This window comes from Pseudonaja textilis, chromosome 3, assembly GCF_049901715.1.
Source record: "Pseudonaja textilis isolate UNSWEBS1 chromosome 3, rPseTex1.2, whole genome shotgun sequence".
Taxonomy (NCBI): domain Eukaryota; kingdom Metazoa; phylum Chordata; class Lepidosauria; order Squamata; family Elapidae; genus Pseudonaja; species Pseudonaja textilis.
Window position 1 is genome coordinate 61,064,408 of NC_141992.1, and position 20,121 is coordinate 61,084,528.

The 20,121-nt window shown below is 36.0% G+C and overlaps 2 protein-coding genes across 3 annotated transcripts in view; one reads left to right on the forward strand and one right to left on the reverse strand.

Annotated features, from left to right (window-relative positions):
- Positions 1-78: 78 nt before the first annotated feature.
- Positions 79-7,573, forward strand: PRPF38A (pre-mRNA processing factor 38A). The gene is made up of 10 exons (XM_026707099.2): positions 79-402; positions 2,918-3,077; positions 3,981-4,102; positions 4,455-4,540; positions 4,670-4,780; positions 5,459-5,571; positions 5,663-5,689; positions 5,767-5,864; positions 6,379-6,427; positions 6,641-7,573. The coding sequence occupies exons 1-10, from the start codon at positions 273-275 to the stop codon at positions 6,681-6,683; spliced, it is 939 nt and encodes a 312-aa protein (XP_026562884.1). The 5' UTR covers positions 79-272; the 3' UTR covers positions 6,684-7,573.
- TUT4 (terminal uridylyl transferase 4) overlaps positions 7,326-20,121 on the reverse strand; it is a 43,730-nt gene continuing 30,934 nt past the window's right edge. For both annotated transcript variants that reach the window (XM_026707095.2, XM_026707097.2), the window contains 11 exons: positions 19,495-19,608; positions 18,713-18,790; positions 17,687-17,864; positions 17,454-17,501; positions 17,283-17,365; positions 16,582-16,697; positions 15,494-15,654; positions 14,306-14,406; positions 12,156-12,669; positions 9,468-9,644; positions 7,326-8,803 (listed from right to left, as the gene is read on the reverse strand). In XM_026707095.2, the coding sequence (XP_026562880.2) occupies positions 8,715-8,803; positions 9,468-9,644; positions 12,156-12,669; positions 14,306-14,406; positions 15,494-15,654; positions 16,582-16,697; positions 17,283-17,365; positions 17,454-17,501; positions 17,687-17,864; positions 18,713-18,790; positions 19,495-19,608 (1,659 nt within the window). In that variant the 3' untranslated portion in view covers positions 7,326-8,714. The remainder of the gene's footprint in view (positions 8,804-9,467; positions 9,645-12,155; positions 12,670-14,305; positions 14,407-15,493; positions 15,655-16,581; positions 16,698-17,282; positions 17,366-17,453; positions 17,502-17,686; positions 17,865-18,712; positions 18,791-19,494; positions 19,609-20,121) is intronic.

Consider the following 20,121-nt stretch of genomic DNA (forward strand, 5'->3'; position numbering starts at 1 on the left):
GAGGAAAGAACAACAATCCTCAATTCTTATTTTCGAAGAGGCCGGAGGCCGGCGGAAGTGTCGACCGCCTGCAACTTCCTCTTTCTGGAAGTAAATCCGGAGCGGAAGTGAAAATGGAGGGGGCAAGCGGTACCGCTCTTTAGGCCGCTCTCTCTCTCTCTCTCTTTTTCTCTGTCTGTCTGTCTCTCTCTCTCTCTCTCTCTCCTCCCCCCCCCCCCGCTTTTCTTTTCTCTCTCTTCTAGAAACGCTCCCACTTCGTAGGGCTGTGTACCATGGCAAACCGGACGGTAAAAGACGCGCACAGCATCCACGGCACGAACCCACAATACCTGGTGGAGAAGATCATTCGCACCCGCATCTACGAGTCCAAGTACTGGAAGGAAGAATGCTTCGGTCTCACAGGTGTGGTTTAGCGGGCGATTGTGGGCAGTTGGATCCGAAGCAACGGGGCCGGATCGGGAATCCTCGGACAGGGCGGCGGGGACCGTTGGGGCTTTCGGGAGATCGGTGGCGAGAGGGGAGATTTTGGGAATTGGAAACCAAACGGAACTGTTGGCGAAACGAAAGGGCACCTCGGTAAAATACTTAACCCCTGTTTCAGTCGAGGGCAGCGGTCTCCCCAGTTCAGGATTGTGTGGCAATCTTATTTTAATGTACTGACACCAATTGACTAGGAGTTTAAACGACATTCAGATCTAAGGTCACTACTGAGAGAAGCTTTGGAAAATGAGCAGATATTTTCCTTCTTTACTGAGAGCAGCTTTGGAAAATGAGCAGATATTTTCTTTCTTTTGTGTGTGTGTATACACACACACACTTATATATATAGTTTATTAAGTAAACATTAAAAACAGTTGAACACAATGCGACTTTCTTGGCCATCATTTTGGCCATACTATACCATAGAAATAGATATAACAGTTATTTTTCCTTTTCCCCTACGTTGTTAATTTAATGTATTTGTTTCTAATTGCATTTATATACATATGAACAGATATTTTCAAAACCATGATGATCAGTCTAGAAAGAGCTATATAGATTTCTTGAGTCCAACTTCCCTGCTTAGTGCAGAAATCCAAATTAAAACCTCTTGAACAGGTATCTGGCCTCAGTCTGAGCACACCTGGGAAAATCCATCTCTAGTGATGTGCAAAAGTGCATGACCATTTCAGAGAGATAGATTTCAGGGAGAAAATCTTGATTGTTCCAAAGGGTGTTTGTTTATTGAATTTTTATGCCACCCATCTCTCATATAAGGAGACTTTTATAGGCCTATCTTAACATCAGGACTGCATCAGGAATGCAAGATGTAATTCATCTGGACTTGAAGAATTTAACTCAAACTTACCTGAAATTTTAGTTTTCATTCCCTGATGAAAGACATAACTTCTCAGATCTGACTGAAACAGGTGTTGAGTAATTCTTCCTTTACTTTCATGATTGAGTAGCTTGTGTATTTTAGGAGTTTCAATAAATCTGAAAAATAAGTTTTTCCTTCATTTTTAACAACTTCAGTCTTTTGGAACCATCTCTCAAATTTTGGTGACATGTATTTCCTCTTCCTTGGGTACTTTTCTCTCCTATATTTTTAATTGTTTGCAATTGTATTTTTAATATCCTTTTTTAGGAAGTTTTACCCATATTCAGCTTTTTTTCTTATTATTTTTTACCATTAATCCCATCTGTAATTTTTACAAAGTTCAGTAAAATCTACTTCTTTGAAGTCGAAGATACATATGCAATATATTCAGTTTCTGATCCTTTAACAATAAGAACATCATATTACATGGTAATTTTCGTCCCATGGTCCTGCTACTTTTATTTTCCTCAGATATTTCTTGTTCTCTAATACCAGGTCAAGGATAGCTGATCCTATTGTACCTTTCTTCATCTTTTGAAAAAAAAACTATATTAACAGAACATCCCCAAGTGATTAATCATAACTGGAAGTTCTGTTTTATAGGGGAATGGAAACCTAAGCAATACTCTGTCAGAGTGTTTGCAGTGTGACTATTATAAGACAACCGAGGAGCACAACAAAGCACACATGGGCTTTGCCTTTTAACAGTGGTTTATATACAAGACTGCTATATACATACATATACATGTTAGGCACATACCAGGCAAGCAATCAGTCTTCATTACTCTGCACAGAGAACTACAGTGGAGATAGAGATATGCCCTCTCATGGCCATATATACAGCTTCTTAAAGTGGCAATAACCCTGCTGACCCATCCTCATTGCATCAGCATCCTTATAGCAGCTGGTCAGCTATTAAATCTCCAATAACATACTCCTGTCCTGTTGGCACTGTAATTAAAAGAAGCTGTGAAACTATTTTTCCTCCTCCTTACATTATCTTTTGTAAGGCAGAAAGGTTACAAATGAAAAATAATACCTGATTCTTTAAAAAAAATTACATGGAAGCTGCAGTGTGATTACATATAGGTAAGTCCCAAATAGTGCAGTTAATCAATCCCATGAAATGGTTGCAGTATTTGAATTTGCACTATTCAAAGTGATTTTGCTATGGAATATATGGTAGTTTGTTCCAACTCAATGGAAATAGGCCATTAAAGTTTTTAAACATAATTTTATATTTGTATTAATGAACCCCAGCTACAGTTGTGCATACAATTGTGCATGACTCAATTGTACACATGCTAGCCATGCATTAACTGAATTCTGGGCTGCATTAAAAGCAGCCTGGTATCAATTTACAATTCATCCTAAATTGAATATCACATTATTCAAGCTCTTACTAATTGTGACCTACCTGTAATGCATTCCATAATTCTTGTGTCTTCTGATAATTTTTACCTAGATAGTTACTATCACTATCTCATTAAAAATGAAACAACCAGATACATGATTTTAATATTAAAACCTGATGGAATTGTCATGATTTTTTTGTAGCTGAATTGGTTGTAGATAAGGCTATGGAACTGAGATACACTGGTGGAGTTTATGGTGGGAACATAAAGCCTACACCATTCTTGTGCTTGACTCTGAAGATGCTGCAGATTCAGCCTGAAAAAGACATCATTGTTGAATTTATAAAGAATGAAGACTTCAAGTAAGAGAAAAAAAATAATATGGACGTGTAATTTAAAACAATTAGACTTGTTAGCACAGATGGTAGTTCTTTTTCATGGTTTCACATATCTTTGGTAAATATAAATCAGATTTTGTTCTCCATGGTATAAGGTTTTGGGTATCAGTCATGTTTATTTCCTACTTCTTATCCATCCATCACTTTTTGCAAGTATAAATGTACATATTAGGCCATTGCCCAACCACTTGTTTAGCAACTGCTGCTAATTCCATCAGTCTGTTCTTAAATCTTCTCCTTCTGTAGCTTTCCAGTTCTGCAGTTGTTCTTTTCCATCAGCCCATTCTGCCCTAATCTTCACAGTATCCTCTTCAACCATTTTTCAAGCTCCAGAATATGACCCTTCCCCACCCACAAATTTCATATTCAAGGTTTCATTACATACAGCTAAAGGCTAGAACAGAACTCCCATAAATAACAAGGGCTGATTCACATTAAAGACTTTTGTTATTCCTACATATATTTGTTTAAGCTCAGCTACATTATTAATATGGTGTACATTTTAGCAGTTACAGCTCTTAATAAGTACTCTTCAGCTCTGTTGTAAATTTTGAAATAGTTCTCAGAGGTATGGTTGAAATTGAAAATCAATTTTCCACAAAAGTGAAAACTTGTACAGTATTTTTACAGGTGGCGGGGGGAGGAACTCCTGCATGGAGTGGAAAAGAAATAATTCAGGAAGAGGCATGGACTACCTATAAGCATAAATCAAATGATTTGGTATAACATGGACATTTTTGAATTAATATCTGTAATGAAATAACTCAGTAGTGAATTCAAATTCCATTATAGAATATTTGTGTCTCTTGCTAATTGTATTGGAAAAAGAAATTATAAATTAATATTTTGTTTTTTCCCAATTTTTAGATATGTGAGATTACTTGGTGCATTATATATGAGATTGACTGGGACTGCCATAGACTGCTACAAATACCTTGAACCGTTATACAATGATTATCGAAAAATAAAAAACCAAAATAGAAATGGGGGTAAGTGGTGTAACTTTATTCAGTCATTTGTAAAGCACATCATCTAACAGATTTGAATGTGTAAGTAGCAGATACAGACTAAAGTATATAGCCATGTGGTTGTCTTAAATAGCACTATATTCTGGTTTCATATTAAATGTTTGCCTCTGGACTACTTTGGATAGTATTAATCTTACCAGACAGGAGGTGATAAGAAATGCATATTGAATAACTCTGCTATACACAAGTGCATATACTGTATATCCTGCTTTTTATGTAGAAAAAAATTATAAAACATACCTATTGTTTTCTGCAGTTTTATCTTAGCATATTAAGAATGTTGCTCTTTTTAAATACAATCTTTTTTCCCCAGAGTTTGAGCTCATGCATGTCGATGAGTTTATTGATCAATTGCTTCATGATGAGCGTGTCTGTGATATCATTTTACCTAGACTACAGGTATATAATCAATTATATTATAAAGAAATTATAAATCAAACTTCTGATCTTTTTATATATACAGTGCATGATTGAATCTTTCCCTTTTGAAGTATTATCTGCATTTAGAAACTTGTTTGCTCTTTGTAGAAAAGATACGTTCTAGAAGAAGCTGAACAACTGGAAACACGGATCAGTGCTTTGGAAGAGGATATGGATGATGTAGAGTCTAGTGAGGATGAGGAAGAGGAGGATGAAAAGGTTTGAATCAAGTTTTTATTTTGGCATTGAAGTCTTACGTGGCATATGCTGATTTTATAGTACAAAAATGTCACATCCTTATTTTTTGAGGATATATTGGGATATGATGCTTATTAGCCACCTAGCTTAAGAACTGGAGGTTACAAGAGGATCTTCTTTCCTCCTCTTGAATCCTTATCAGATTTTTGGGGTGAAAAAAAATGGCTCATTTCCTATTCCATGCACTAAAGCCTCATGGAAATATGTCACCAGATTCTTCCCAGTATTTGTCTTCCTTCTCTTTTCATACATGGGTTGTTGGAAATGTATTTAATATGCCCCCCTCCAAGGTGAGATTCATACTTATCCTTTGGGCCTTCTGAAAGGACCTAAAACCCTGGCTATGCCAACTGGCCTGGGGCCAGTTGTCATTCTTGAGATGGATTAAGACCCTGCCTTTTCCTTGTGCTCATCCTGCTCCCCGTTCCTCTCCATCTTCGTCAATTTTAAATCAAATTTAATGGTACTATTCTTTTAATGTTTTGTATTGGCATTTTTTATTGTAAGTCACTTAGAATCGTCTTTAGCAAGATGGGTGGCATATAAGTCCACTGAGTCTGCGTGTGCATACAATTTGAACAAATGTTTGATAGCTTTTGAAATGTCACATTGCTATAGGTTTTGTTTACATGTTTTCAGCTGGATAGAGCCCCTTCCCCCGATCACAGAAGAAGAGGATATAGGGATTTAGACAAACCTCGTAGATCTCCAACACTGCGCTACAGAAGAAGTCGAAGTAGATCTCCTAGAAGGTAGCATTTTGGGATTTTTCAACTATTGCTAACCAGCATAACGCTAAAAGTATTGTAGTAAATAACTGTATCTCCACTCCTTCCTGTTTAGGCGAAGCCGATCTCCAAAGAGGAGAAGGTAACCATGCAAGATATTTGAATTGATCTTTTTAAAAAATATTGTAAGTTTATCACTAACAGATTACTTTTTAACAGTCCTTCACTACGGCGTGAGAGACATCGCAGTAAGAGCCCAAGGAGGCACCGAAGTAGATCTAGAGAAAGACGCCACAGATCAAGATCTAAATCTCCAGGTAGTTACACTTTAAGAAAGGCAGTTGTGGATGATTCCTTTGACTTTTAAAAACCTTTTTTTTTCTATAATACACAAACTTATTTATGTGACTATCAGTAGTTAAAAGCTTCATCCCTTCTTCACAATGCTGTATTATGGTTGTCCTCAACTTACAACAATTGATCCGAAATTTCTGTTGCTAAGCGATACATTGGTTAAATGTGTTTTGCCCCATTTTACAACCTTTGCCACAGTTGTTAAGTAAATCACTGCAGTGAAATCAGTAATACGGTTAAGTTAATTTGGCTTCTCCATTTTACATGACCCTGGGACAGTCATGAGTCAGCTGCCAAGCATCTGAATTTTGATCATGTGACCATAGGGATGCTGCAATGGTCCCAAGTGTGAAAAACGGACATATATTACTTTTTCAGTGCTGTTGTAATTTGGAATGGTCACTAAATGAATTGTTATAAGTCAAATACTATCTGTATGAGCAGAATCAGTCAAAATTTTGTATCTTATCTCAACAGGGCACCATCGTAGCCACAGACATCGTAGTCATTCCAAGTCTCCAGAAAGGCATGTGTTTAATATTTTGCTATTTCAAAATGGTTCGTAGAAGTTTTGTCCCACAGGAATAATAAGTCTTTATAATTGAGCTGTATGTTCATGTATTTGGACCAATGATTAGATACCATCTTATTGTGCAAACTTGAATTTTAACTTCTTGATTGTCTGATTTTCACTGAACTCAAGTTAATGAATACTGAAATGCTTTTCTTCTTCTTTCAGATCTAAAAAGAGCCATAAGAAAAGCCGTCGGGGAAATGAATAACCTTAACGTATTTCATGAATTGGAAGCTTTTTTTTCTTTTTGGTTGAGGGGTTCACAGATAGATGCTGCTGTGGCAGCTCAATGTTTTTTGCATTCAGTTTCTTGGGCAATGTAATGAGGACAACGTATACATAGTGGATTTATCCCTATACTGTGTGCACCAGCCTTAGTCTGCTTACATTTCTGAACTGATTTGGTTTAATTACAGATTTTAAAAAAACAATTCTCTATATTTATGGATCATAATCAAGACAATTCTTCTCACACTCAAAATTCGTAGCTCTTCCCTTCGGATTTTCTAGTGAACAGTAAGGTTGTGTCATGTAGTCACAGGGTCACAGGATAATCTGCTCCAAAGGGTCCAACTTTGATAACTTTAAGACTCATGGACTTCAGTTCCCAGAATTCCTCATCCAGCATGTTCACAGGTCTTAAAGTTGCCAAGTTTGGACACCCCTGGTCTACTCCATCTTTTCCCATTTTGAATCCTTGCACATTTAGATAAATGACTGAACCAAGACTGCATTTGTATTCATTGCCCTGTTTGATATCTTTTAACTAAAAATGAACATCCTTTCAATGTATTTTCCGATCTCCTCTATTTTTTACAACAATTATTGTAAATGTGAAGCAGGAAGAAAGTTTGTCTTGTAATTTCTTTATTAAAAAAAGTTGATACAGAAGTATGTCTCTTTTTTAAAAAAAACTTTTTTCTTGGACTGACTTATTCAGAACTGATTTAAATTACAAATATTTGTAAAATGAAGGCAATTGTTCTGAACATATTCACTATTAATACATAATAAACAGGAGAGTGCAAATATTTGATTCAGTTCAAAAGCAATCCAACTGAGTTACTGAAATAAAATTTAGAGGTCTGAAACTTTCAACTTTTGTGCATGTTCAATTTTTCCAAGTTGATTTAGATTTATTTCTAATCTGAATTGCAAATTGGTTCAATCCAATTTGAACTGTGCTTGACATGTCTATTCCTAGAATAGTAATACTTATGGCACAGATACACACATTTATTAAGATGGGAATATCACTTGGGATTATTTTGCAATGAGTGGGATTAAGGTTGCAGCCTTAAAAATATAGGCAAGTTTAATGTTACATTTTTCACTAAGTTACTAGAAGGATTTGAACACAATTTCAATGCCTCAAGTTTGTTTTAGACATGAATATTTAATTAATTAGAGCACCAAGATTTTCATGTTGGTAAAAAAGTCAGAAAGCACTTTTTATGTATCAATCTTAGACTCAAGGTGGTATTACCATTCCAGAAATACTTGAACTTAATGAAAATGGCTCTGTTTTGTTCTGTACTTGCTTCCATTAATAGGTAACAGACATATCAGGCATGTGGAGCTATACCAGAGGTTACAAAGGAAGGATAAATCTGAATGTGTCACAGAGTTCAGTGAGCTAAATGGCAACACTTACAGGCATATGTGAGACTTCTTTTTTTAATGTTTATGCTGCAAATACCTTTATAGGTAGACCTCCAAATCCCAAACATTTCCTTAACCAAAATGCTAAAATTGATTAACCAACCCTTTACATCTTTTTTTTAAAGTACTGCCATTTAGCATTCAATTCCTAACATGAAAGAAAATATGGCTATGATTTAGTATTTTCCAATTTTATTTCTTTCCTTTTTAAAAAGTTTTTTGGCACTACATTTTTCAGTAAAGAAAGGCTTTAACACATGAATTCCTTCTAATTTCTTTTTAGAATAGATATAAAGTCTGAACCAAAGTATGAATAAAGCTAATAGAAAATAAACAACTTAATTTTAAAAACTCTCTTTACAGTTTATCAAGATAAAATAAAACACAGTTCCCTTAAAAATAGGGTAATAAAATAGATGACATTTGTATCACTAATTCTTGTGATACTAGTAAAAACTATATTTTATATCTATGTACAAATTATACACTTAAAAAGTTTTAAATAATCTTTTTATCTAAACATGTTGCAATAACATTTTATTCCAACCTGATTTTTTCCCATCCCCTTAATTAAACTTCATTTCTTCTGCTGAATAAAATTAATGTTCAAGTGTGGATGTCCTTGAGACAGAAGTGAAAACCTCTGGTTCTGCATCAATAAGCCAGCTAAAAGAAAATTATTGCAGTATATATTAAATAAATTCATTTTATATCTCATGTACATTGAAAATTCAGTCTAAAAATGCTTGGAAATGCTGTTGTAGAAAGGCAATGGTTCAAAGGGAGAAAGACCAAAACAGGACCATTTGTGGATTAAATTTATAAATATCAGCTTCAATCTCATTCTCTAAATATCTACTTTGAACGATCAATGCCTTAATATATAAGCTAATAAAAGAGAATATATGTGGTTTGGAGTTCAACTGTATGAAGTCTTTGATGCCTCTGAGCTTGATTGTTTCAAATATTTCAACACCTATTTAGGTAATGAAATGTCTCCAAGCAAATACATAAACCAGAAGCCATGTATATGTTTCTGGTGTGTGGAATACTTGCTGCAGTAAAATAGGTTAACTCCATATAAAAAGACAGATTTTATTTAAATATTAGTAAAAGTTAATGTAGCAAGTTAACAAAGAGGTGCTACATTTATTTGTATTCAGAAGTTTACTGTATGAAAAGTTCTGTACATCACACATTTCTTATGTGTGAATACGGACTCAAAAAGCCATGCTTTTATTTTAATCTATTTCAGAATATATTATTAAGGACTGCAGCTACAAAGAAATGGAAGGTATCAAAGCTGCATCACATTAAAATCTTATCCTACCTTGAGGATAGAAAGGTTTGTTCAATGGGTAACTGGCATTTCCCTGCTGCATGTAGTTTGGAGATATACTGTAAGGCCACGTCCCTCGAAGAAGAGGAAAACGGGTAGTAGCTCCATGGTCCCAAGGAATAGGTGGAGGTGGATTTCCTTTACCAAACTGCCCTTGGAAACCTTGATCTAATTTTCATTACAAAAGGAAAAAAAGGAAACACTAGATGAAATTGATAGCTTTGCAATACACCAGCAAACAATAGCATTTACTAATATTAGTATAAGCACTGATGTGTGGAATATATTATGTACTTATCGATAATTGATATTATTTAAAATTAAAACTATCACCCCAGCTAAGACATTTGAAAAACCCCAACAGCATTTTTTTGGAGTCAAAGTAACCATTTCAAAAACGAATGAAAAAAATAAATAAAACCAAAAGTAATATTAAAACAATATGATGCAATCTCATGTGTTTTTCAAAAATAGAAATAAAGACATATTCTGAAAATACAGAATACTTGATAGGTAGTCCTTGACTTATGACCACAATCAGGAAGGGATTTATGGTAGATTGTGGCACCCATGTAACTATCTGATTTTACATTTTTTTTAGTGGTCACTAAGCAAATCATTGTGGTGATTAAAAGAACTTGTGATTAAATAAAAGCTGCAGTTTTAATTCTAAACCAGACTCTAGCAGAAATATAGCAAATCATGGTCATGTGACCATAGGATGCTGAAACCAGTCATAAAGGTGATCCAGCTGCCAAATGCCTAGGATGCAGTCACATGACTGGGGAGTTGGCACATTTTACAATGGCCAAAAGTGCTTTATGTCCCATAGCACCCATTCTGGATCCATCACAATTTTGAACGATTGTAAACAGTCTTAAGCCAAGAACTATCTGTAAAGAGAGCATGAACACATCATTTTGGGAATCTCTGAACTATCAAAGAGTTGTTTGCAATATTTTATTGGCTTGATTTGACAACTTCTACTTCTAAGAAAAGCAAACCTAAAGGAAGCCACGGATCCTTCTAAATTTGTTCTAGGAAGTATGGATCAGAGTCATTGTTAGTTGAAAACGGAACTATAAAATACACCAGCAGTAAACACTGGTGAGCCATTGAGAAGGAACACATTTCTGACCAGCTATATTTTTAAAAAAGGTATAAAATTTATGCTGGTTCATAAATTTCTGTATTTTTTGGACTATAAGACACTCCAAAGTGTAAGATGCACCTAGCTTTTGGGGAAGAAAACAGGAAAAAAAATCTGCCTCCCAGCAATTTGCCTCCTTGCAGCAAACAGCAGACAGCCTGGTCAGCTTCAGCACAGCCTGATTAGAAGCAGTTGATTGTTAGTTGACGATCAGCTGTTTCAGGCTGCAAGGACCGCCATCGCCTATTGCCGCCTCCACATGCCCCATTTTTGACCTCCGTGCCAGTGGCGGTATTCTACCGGTTTGGCCCAATTCAGGCGAACCAGTGGTAAAAAATGTTACCATTCGGCCAAACCGGTAGTAAAAAAAACAGCTACTAGTTCTGCAGAACCTGTATTTTTTTCTCTCAACGATCAGCTGTTCTGACAATCCGTATACCCGCCGTGCTCCTTTTTTGCCTCCTGGGCCTCAGGGAAGCCTCCTAGGAGCAAAAACAGCCTCCCAGGAGGCTTCCCTGAGGCTCAGGAGACCAAAAAAAAAGGAGCGTGCGGGTTTTTTTCTTGCAAAAAAACCCTGCCCACCCAGTCACATGGCCGCACCCACCCAGCCATGCACAGAACTGGTAGTAAAAATACTTGCACCCCACCCCGCTCTGCACGCCCCATTTTTGGCCCGTTCCAGGCAGCAGGGATCGGAACGGGCTAAAAATGGGGCACATGGGAGGTGTCAATAGGCGATGTGATCCTTGTAACCTGAAATAGTTGATTGTCGGGAGGCCGATCCACCCGATAATCAGCTGCTTGTGCTAGTCAGGCTGTGCTGAAGCTGACCAGGCTGTTGGCTGTTTGCTGCAAGGAGGCAAATTGCTGGGAGGCAGAGGCCGAAGGGTGGGGACTGGCAGGTGGGCAGGGCTTCAGCAACATTCGCTGTGTAAGATGCACAGACATTTGCACCCACTGGGGATGGGGGGGGTGCATCTTATACACCGAAAAATATGGTAATTTATCAAAGTTTTGATCTAAGTACATCAATATGCAGGATCTTTAAATAAATTGGGTGGAGTCATCGGGCTAGACACAAAGATGTGGTCATACCAGGCCACCCTTCTTCTGTCATATACATATATCACTCCCGTCCCATCTTAAGCTACTTTTGATACTATTTTTAGAGCAGCATTAAGTGCAACATGAGAAAATACAAATGAAAAACAAAATGGGACAAAGTGCTTTCAGCTTATGCCTAGATCTGATGTGTTGATTCTCTAATCCAGTTCACATTTGCTAGCACGTTTTCACTAGGACATCAGCCTTCTCTTTCAATATCATGTCTATATATACAATGCAAATGCCTGAGCATTATTTTTTTACTTTTCAGCTGTTAATGTCTTGGACTAAGTATTAAGCAAATCAATCTTCCTTAAGGCATTTTCTTATAAGCAGCTGATTAGCAGAATCAAATGAATGAGCTCAGAAATGGTTAGCAAACAAAACATCAGTATTTGTATAAAGTGGCAATAGAGGAAAATTACCTGAATTCCCCACTGTGCCATTGTTCACCAGTGAGCTTAGAGTCACGGGGTTGTGCCAGGGTCCCTCATGAGAAGTGCTGGGGATTCCCACAGGCCTGGCAGCAGGCTGTGCAAAGATGATACTAGGATCATTCAAGCTTATGGTGCTCTGATTATTGGGTGGGTTGCTGCTGCCAGCTCTCACCGAAAATGGAACGTTTGTTGCGTGAGGAGGATTACCCGGTGCAGAGTGAATAACAGGCCAGGAGGTGTTAGGAAATGGAATTTGGTGATGGTGGGGCATTTGAAATACCCCCAAATTAGGCAAGGTGGAATACTGACCTGGGGGAGATTGGGCAAAGTTAAACAAAGGCAGCTGGACCTGGTGAGGTGACTGTGCCCCTTGTTGGGGCGGCAATGTATGCTTAGACTGGGATATTGATTGAGGCTGAGTCTGGTTAATGGAGGCTGGTGGAGAGGAATTCTGGGTAAACTGCTGAGGCTGTGGAGAGTAAGATGGCTGATGCGAATCAGACTAGAGAAGGAGGGAAAAAGAATTGAATTTGGATTAGTTTATCAGTTAAGTGATTCACCGTGCTCCTGACAGATAAAAAGTTGCCACAAAGGAGCTTCTACTGTTTCAGCTCAGGAAAATGAACAAAAGACAATCCTTGACTTACAATTAGGATCAGAATTTGGATTGACCAAACAGAGCTTTAAGCAAGATGCCATGTGACTGCTTCATTCAATAACTACGATCCTGGCACTCCAGGTTGTGGTCATTAAGCAATTTCATGGGGTTTTAATGGACAAAGTGCCAGCTAAGGAGTTCACGGTGAGGATGGGGAAAACCCTGTGAGACTCTCTCTGGCTCTGAAAAGCCTTCATGCAAGCAGGATTTTCGGTGCCAGAACAAAGATACATTTGTAGGTTGCCTTTACCAGGCCACCCAGGGCTCTCCTCATTACCTAAGGTAGCCTGATATTACTAAGATAGCCTTATATTACTACTGTCTCTTCACTCTGACACCTGCTGAAATCCAAGCATGCAATTCCTTAGGAAAGACAGGCATTCACTGAAATAAGTGTGTAAAGGAGCATTTCCCAGTAAAGAAATATTCCAAGGATCTGCTTCCTCTGTAGGAATCTGTTTAATGGTGTGCAGGAGGAAGGGAGGGGGAAGAAGGAGATTGGCTTCAAGATGAAGAGAAAAAGACAGAGGAGGAAAAGGGAGAAGAAGTGTGTTTTATCAAACTTTTTCTCTCCATCTCCCTTCTTTTCATCAGGCTACAGGCACACATGTTACTGCGAGGGATAACAAACTTATTTCAACAAATTTCCACATCTCCTAAGTAATCCTGCATGGAGCTTTAGTGTGCTTAGCTTTTGGCAGGTGCCAGAAAGGAGATGCAACAGGAGCCTGCAATAAGGAGCCTGAGCTGCCTCAAGCAGATGAGGGAAGAAGCCCTGGGAGGTGAGGCCTACTACAGGTCATAGTCAAGTATCTCTATGCTCAGACACTGAAAATCTTTCTTCTTAAAATCCAAGCAGAAGGCATTGTTTCTGAGAGAACCAGCAGGGAAGATTGTAATCAGTCCTAAGTGTGAGCAGACTGCCAACTACCCAGATTGCAATGACATGATGGTAGCAGGGAGTATACATGTGACATTTTGTGATGGTCATAAGTGCTATATGCCCCTTCTTAGGCCATCATAGCTTCAAATAGTCTTTAATCAACCATTTGTAAGTCAAGGACTACCTGTAAATTGTTTCACTGGTTCGAGTTTTGTACATAAGGTTTCTACTACTAGAAGATTGATCTTACGTACTCTTCTGATTAAGTTCTCTTTTAAATAGAGTAAAACATGTAACTATAAACATGATCTTTAATTTTCATACTGCAGTAGCATATTCATTAATTCAATTCTTTCAATTACCAAAAAAAGACTTAATCTATGATTTTTGAGCATGTATGTGTATAATAGCTTAAATGAGACAGCTATAAATCTTGGAAAACAAACTACTGACCTGTCCATGAGGTGTTTCATTGTAAGAATCATCATAAGTACTTATAACTACAGTTGCTATAGAATTGCTATAGATTTTTTATACTGTCAATGCTTGCTTACTTATACAAAACATATTCGTAAAAACACTGAAAATATAACTTACACATTCTGATGGTTGTCTGGTACGCAAGGGTCTTTCCACCTGCTGTTGAACTGATCCAGTGACTTGCTGTGAATTTACCAAATTTCTGACTAATTGAGAAGCTAAATGATCAAATATAAAGACTGTATAGTATAATTTAAATTAAGCAATCAAACTTCAAATAAATAAGTGCAAAGAAAGGCACATTTACAGTCAGAATTGTATTCATGGATCTTTAGTAGCAGCACTTTATGCTAGGGATAGATCACAACAAATATATATATTTTTCCTACCTTTAGGAAAAATTACTACTGCAAAACTCACAATATTCATTATTGCTATTTGTTTGGATCCTTCACTATTAAATTACCAGTTATAAACCTTCATTTATTAATCTATTTACAGCAAGATTTTACTAAATTCATGTTTGGTTAAGTTAACAAAATTTCATTTTTGAAAATTATTTTTGAAAAAATGTAAAGAAGAGCTGTTAAATCAGCATTATGCGGGGCAGACTGACAAGCATTTCAAGATTGTAAAGATTGCAAAGATTAAAACCAGAGTATGGCTGGAAATTACTATTGCAGGTCACGAAAAAATGCAGCATGAGAAACAGGCTAAATATAGAAGCAACATATAGACCTACATTTCAACAGCAATGACTGATAAATCATGCATTTAGTTTGTAAAATATGTTTAGGGGAAAAAAAAACCTGTCTACAATAATTTTTATCAAATATAAGGTGGAAAAAATAATTTAAAACAAGTATAGAAATCATTTTTCTATTTAGTCCAAATACAATTGCAATAATTAATTACATTAAAGTTATTTACTGTATTATAAATAAGATGAATAAAATACATTGCTTTGGCATTACCCTTCCTGGAACTCACTCAGATTTAAATAACTGGATTAGTTAAAAATTATCTATTCCAAAAAAGTTAGTTACTATGGATGCACATTTGCTTTTGCCATCATTACACTGCAATCGGGCATCACAACTGGTACTGTTGAACTCATCTTACCAATCATTTCTATGGATAGCAAACTCCCCTAAAATTCCTTAAAGCCAAGTAAAATTATGCACAGGCTTTGATGAATAACTATCCTAGCAAAAATCACATTTTGGAGTCAATCAGGACAAAAGCCACAAAAACAGAACTGGAAAATACAGGATACAAAACAGAAAATTGGAAAATCTGTTTTACCTGCTATACCATTGCTTCTTTGTCTTGTTTGTTTGAATTCAGGACAATCTCTTCTAACATGTCCCATGTCACCACACATAAAACATCTCTTTTCTCTGGTGTCTCTTTCTTCCTCCTTTACTTCTTTTTCATCATCTCTTTCATTCTCCTTTTTCTTTACCCTTAAGAAGAAAAAACACAGAAAGGAATGCCTTATAGTATCCCTAAAAAGTATAACAAAATGTGAAAAAATATTTTTAAAAACAAGAGCATGCAGGTGCAAAGTAAAAGAGGGAAAGAATATTTTGAAGATTGGAATACTGCAATACTGTTTTGGTCACCATTATGTAAAAAAAAATATTGAGACTCTAAAAAGAAAACAGAAGAGCAACAAAGATGATTAGGGGGCTGGATGCTAAAAACGTATCTCATCACTCCTTATTACCCATCCCCTCCTACTTGTGATTGTATGGCTGTAACTTTGTCACTTGTATCCTTACGATTTATATTGACTGTTTCCTAGTATGATTTGATAGCTTATTGTACCCTATGATTATTTTTAAGTGTGATACCTGATGATTCTTGACTCTTGATGAATGTATCTTTTCTTTTATGTACACCACCAAGACAAATTCCTTGTGTGTCCAATCAGACTTAGCCAAAAAAGAATTCTATTCTATTCTATATAAAGAACAGTTGCTGGAATTGGGTACATCAAATTTAATGAAAAGAAAAACTAAGGGCGACATGATAGCAGTGTTTCAATTTCTGAGTGGTTGCCACAAAGAAGAGGGAGTCAACCTATTCTCCAAAGCACTTGAAGGCAGGACAAGAAGCAATGGATGGAAACTAATCAAGGAGAGAAGCTACCTAGAACTAAGGAGAGATTTCCTGACAGTCAGAACAATTAATCAGTGGAACGACCTGTCTCCAGAAGTTGTGGATGCTTCAACACTGGACATTTTTAAGAAGAGACTGGACAACCATTTGTCTGAAATGATATAGGGTTTCCTGCCCGAACAGGGGCTTGGACTAGAAGACCTCCAACTCTGTTTTTCTGTTACTTCAGGCTCATTTTATGAAACAGAGTAGCATATGTTCTTACTAACCTTCTTCTTTTAGGGCAGTCCTTCATATAGTGACCAATTTTGCCACAGACACGACAACACCTGTCATTTGGAGCTAGTTCTCCATCAGTTAATACTTTGGAATTGAAAAAATAATCCTGAAAGAGTTGAAAACATAGATTTAACAAAAACATTTTATATTCATTTTCCAGAAAGAGAGCACAGGTAATAACACTCGTCTTACTAATGAAGTCATTTATTAAGGAGAAAGGTGTTTCAACCAGATATTCAAAACTTCAGCAAACAGTGAATGTGTTCATATTTGGGGGTTATTTTCCATGTGTGTGTCTGTCTGTGGGTATCTACATAGAAGTACTGTATATCAAACTTTTATAGGCTTACATTTCCAAGACAGCATGCACTTCTACATGATAGGTAGGAAAGTGGGTAGGCAGACAGCCCATAGCATATGCAAAACAAAGGTTCATATTTTTTTTTAGGATTTGCAGAACAATTATTTTAATAATTTCATGAGGAAAGAAAACACAGGAGAACAGATTGCTGAGAAAAGCATGATTCTATTAAGTACAACCTACTCTACCAGCATAACACATATATCTCCAAATCAATTCAATGGAATATATAGTGCAAAATAATATTTAATGTATTTGAAGGATATTTGAAATATCCTACAGCACAACAAAAAATACTTGCTCATTTATTAATAAGGCAGAAGAACTTACAGCTTCTCTTCCTGAGATTGGATAGTAAGGGGTACCAAATAACTTTCTCCCGTTGATTAATGCTTTCATTATGAAATTGGTCACTTTGGATTAAAAAAAAGAGACATTTTTTAAAAAGCTATATTATTTTTTGAAGTTTATTCAGTTGAATAGCACTTTTTCTATACTTACTTTTTCTAGAAACTCCTGCACCAAGATTATGATTCAGGTCAAAGGGATCTGAATGATAACAACCAACATTAAAAGAGGATTTTAAAAAAAGTAAGTAATGCACGTTTCTTTACAAAATCTACAAATGCAGGATAAATTGCTTTCGAATATGTTAGTGTATAATGTAATATAAATGAGGAAGACTCTTCAGAAGAACACATTGATTTATTAAACAAGAAATATTCAATAACTACCTTCAATAGCAATGCATTTGGATGTCCACTGTTTCTCAAATGTGGTTAACAGCTTCTTCTGCCGAATGCTGATGACATATTCTTTGAAGTCAAATTCTTCAGTGTAAAATCTCAGTAACCCTAACCAGAGTTCTCCCAGTGACTCTGTGTTTTTCCCAAGAGAAGGTAAATGTTTTTTCTGTATAAAAGTTAAAGCATAAACATATTAAGAGAACTTTTTCAAAAATAAATATAATGATTTTAACCAGAAAGCTTCTAAAGTAGCACACTACAAAATATCTATTGCTATCTTTTATGATTATCTATTAACAGGGTAAGAGGAAAAGTGATTAAGGCTTCAGGATAGAAAGCTGTAGCCTTTTGAGTTCTAATCCCACCTTAACCGTGAAAGCCAGCTGGGTGACCTTGGGCCTGTCATTGTCTCTCAGCCCAACCTACTTTACAGAGTTGTTGTAGGGAGTGTAAGAGATAGTGTGTTGAATATGCTACTTTGAGTTGTTTGTAAAAATAACAAAAAGGGGGGATACAAATAAATAAAAGTATTTTCTCCACAAAATGTTCTACTTATGCAAGCTCAAAGTAACCTTTTCTAATGATCTTATTATGGTAGAGACAAAACATTTATTGGATGAAATATGCATTTGTTTTGAAAAGGAAATCTCTGCCTAAAATATGATACAGAGATGCTGATAGAATCTCTCTTCTGTGGTTGCCCAGGTTGCTTTATCTACATTCCAAAAAAACCCACAGCTTTTTTTTCCCTTAAGAAAAAAACACAGAGAAACACAAAAATATGTAAGCTACGTCATACTAATCTTCACTACAAAACTAGCAAAGACTTTTATTTATTGGTCCAATTCCAATACTGCCGCATATTACCTCAGCTATTTTATCCAACAATAAAAGACTAGAGAAAGAGTTCCTTTTTCAGTTTCCTGAATGGCGAACATATTGCTGGCAGACTATACGTAGTATAATTAAAGCAGACCTAATAATTAATTGATTATTCCAATATGAGGACTTTACCAGTTCATCTGTATCATCAAAAAAGAAAGCATTCCAACCATCAACCATCCTTTGAGGGATCTGCTGCCCATCAAATATCTATATCACCATGAAAAATAAGAGCAGAAAATTACAAAAACTAAAAGCATTCCCAATACAAAAATATGTGTTACTTATCTGATTATTTCTAAAAATATGAATAATAAAAGAACCTCTACTCAAACTTTCAAGGAAACCATAAATCTCTGACCCAGAATACCAGACAAATGCACAAGAATGGTGGGGAAATGTGATCTGATTGTGTTAGTGGTAAGGGTAACAGAGTATACTTTTGCTAATAAAGAGATTTGGGAGTAAGAAAGGGTTATCAAGTAGACTTCGTTTGATTTCAGAAATCGAGTTAAAATCAAATGCTAACCACATTTGGCTAGAAACATAACTTACTTGTTTTTATTTGTAGAATAACCAAGTCACTTCCAGATATTTTAAATTATAATTCCACAGTACCTAATTATTAGTCATGTTGACTAGGGATTATGCAAACTAGTTCAAAATATCCAGATTACCTACCCTTATTATAGACTTTGTTGAGACTTTTGTTAGGAAGGAAACTACATCTTATGAGGAAAACTACTGTATATACAACCCATGTGAAATAGCTAAGAAAAGATCCAAATTTGATTCAGTAATTCTTCAAGAAGAACCCTAACCAACAATAACCTCATAAGAAAATTATAACAAGAACAGACAGAAATCTCAAAACTGTTCTCTATCATAGTTGTTTTTTTTCCTTGAAAATTTACCTCTTGCAGTACTGGGATTACTGGTGGTTCTCTCTGTTGTAAGAAGTATAATACCATGAGAATATAAGCATATGAAGAGAGACTTCCTCTGGATGCATCTCCAATATCACAACGCTGTTCAAACATTTTCAATGCAATAAACATATAGTTATTTTGAGTAACAAATATCCTCAGAATAGAAACTAAGGAAAAATATTTTATGCCAAACCCAAAAATGTTTTCAGTAAAACATAACCAGAGTCAAAGGCACACTGTTACTGAAATTTCATACTTCAATTTAGAAATGTCTTTCTAGGAACAACTAAATTGGCATCATAAGAAACCATAGGAGCATGAATGTCTCAACAGAATGTAATAGAGCACGAGCTATTTTGTTTATGTATTTTATCCATCGACAAAAAGTACAGTCATTCACTTTAAATAAGCAGAACTCTATTTGATCATTCACTTCAAGAGAGTGAAAAGAGTGGAGAGTGAAGAGAGAGATACATACATACATACATACATACATACATACATACCACTTGAAAACAAAAACACTTTTATTCTGTTCTTCAATATAATGTCAACCCTGCCACCACATTAGTTTCCTTGAATGTGCAGATGTGAATATCTATCTACCGACCC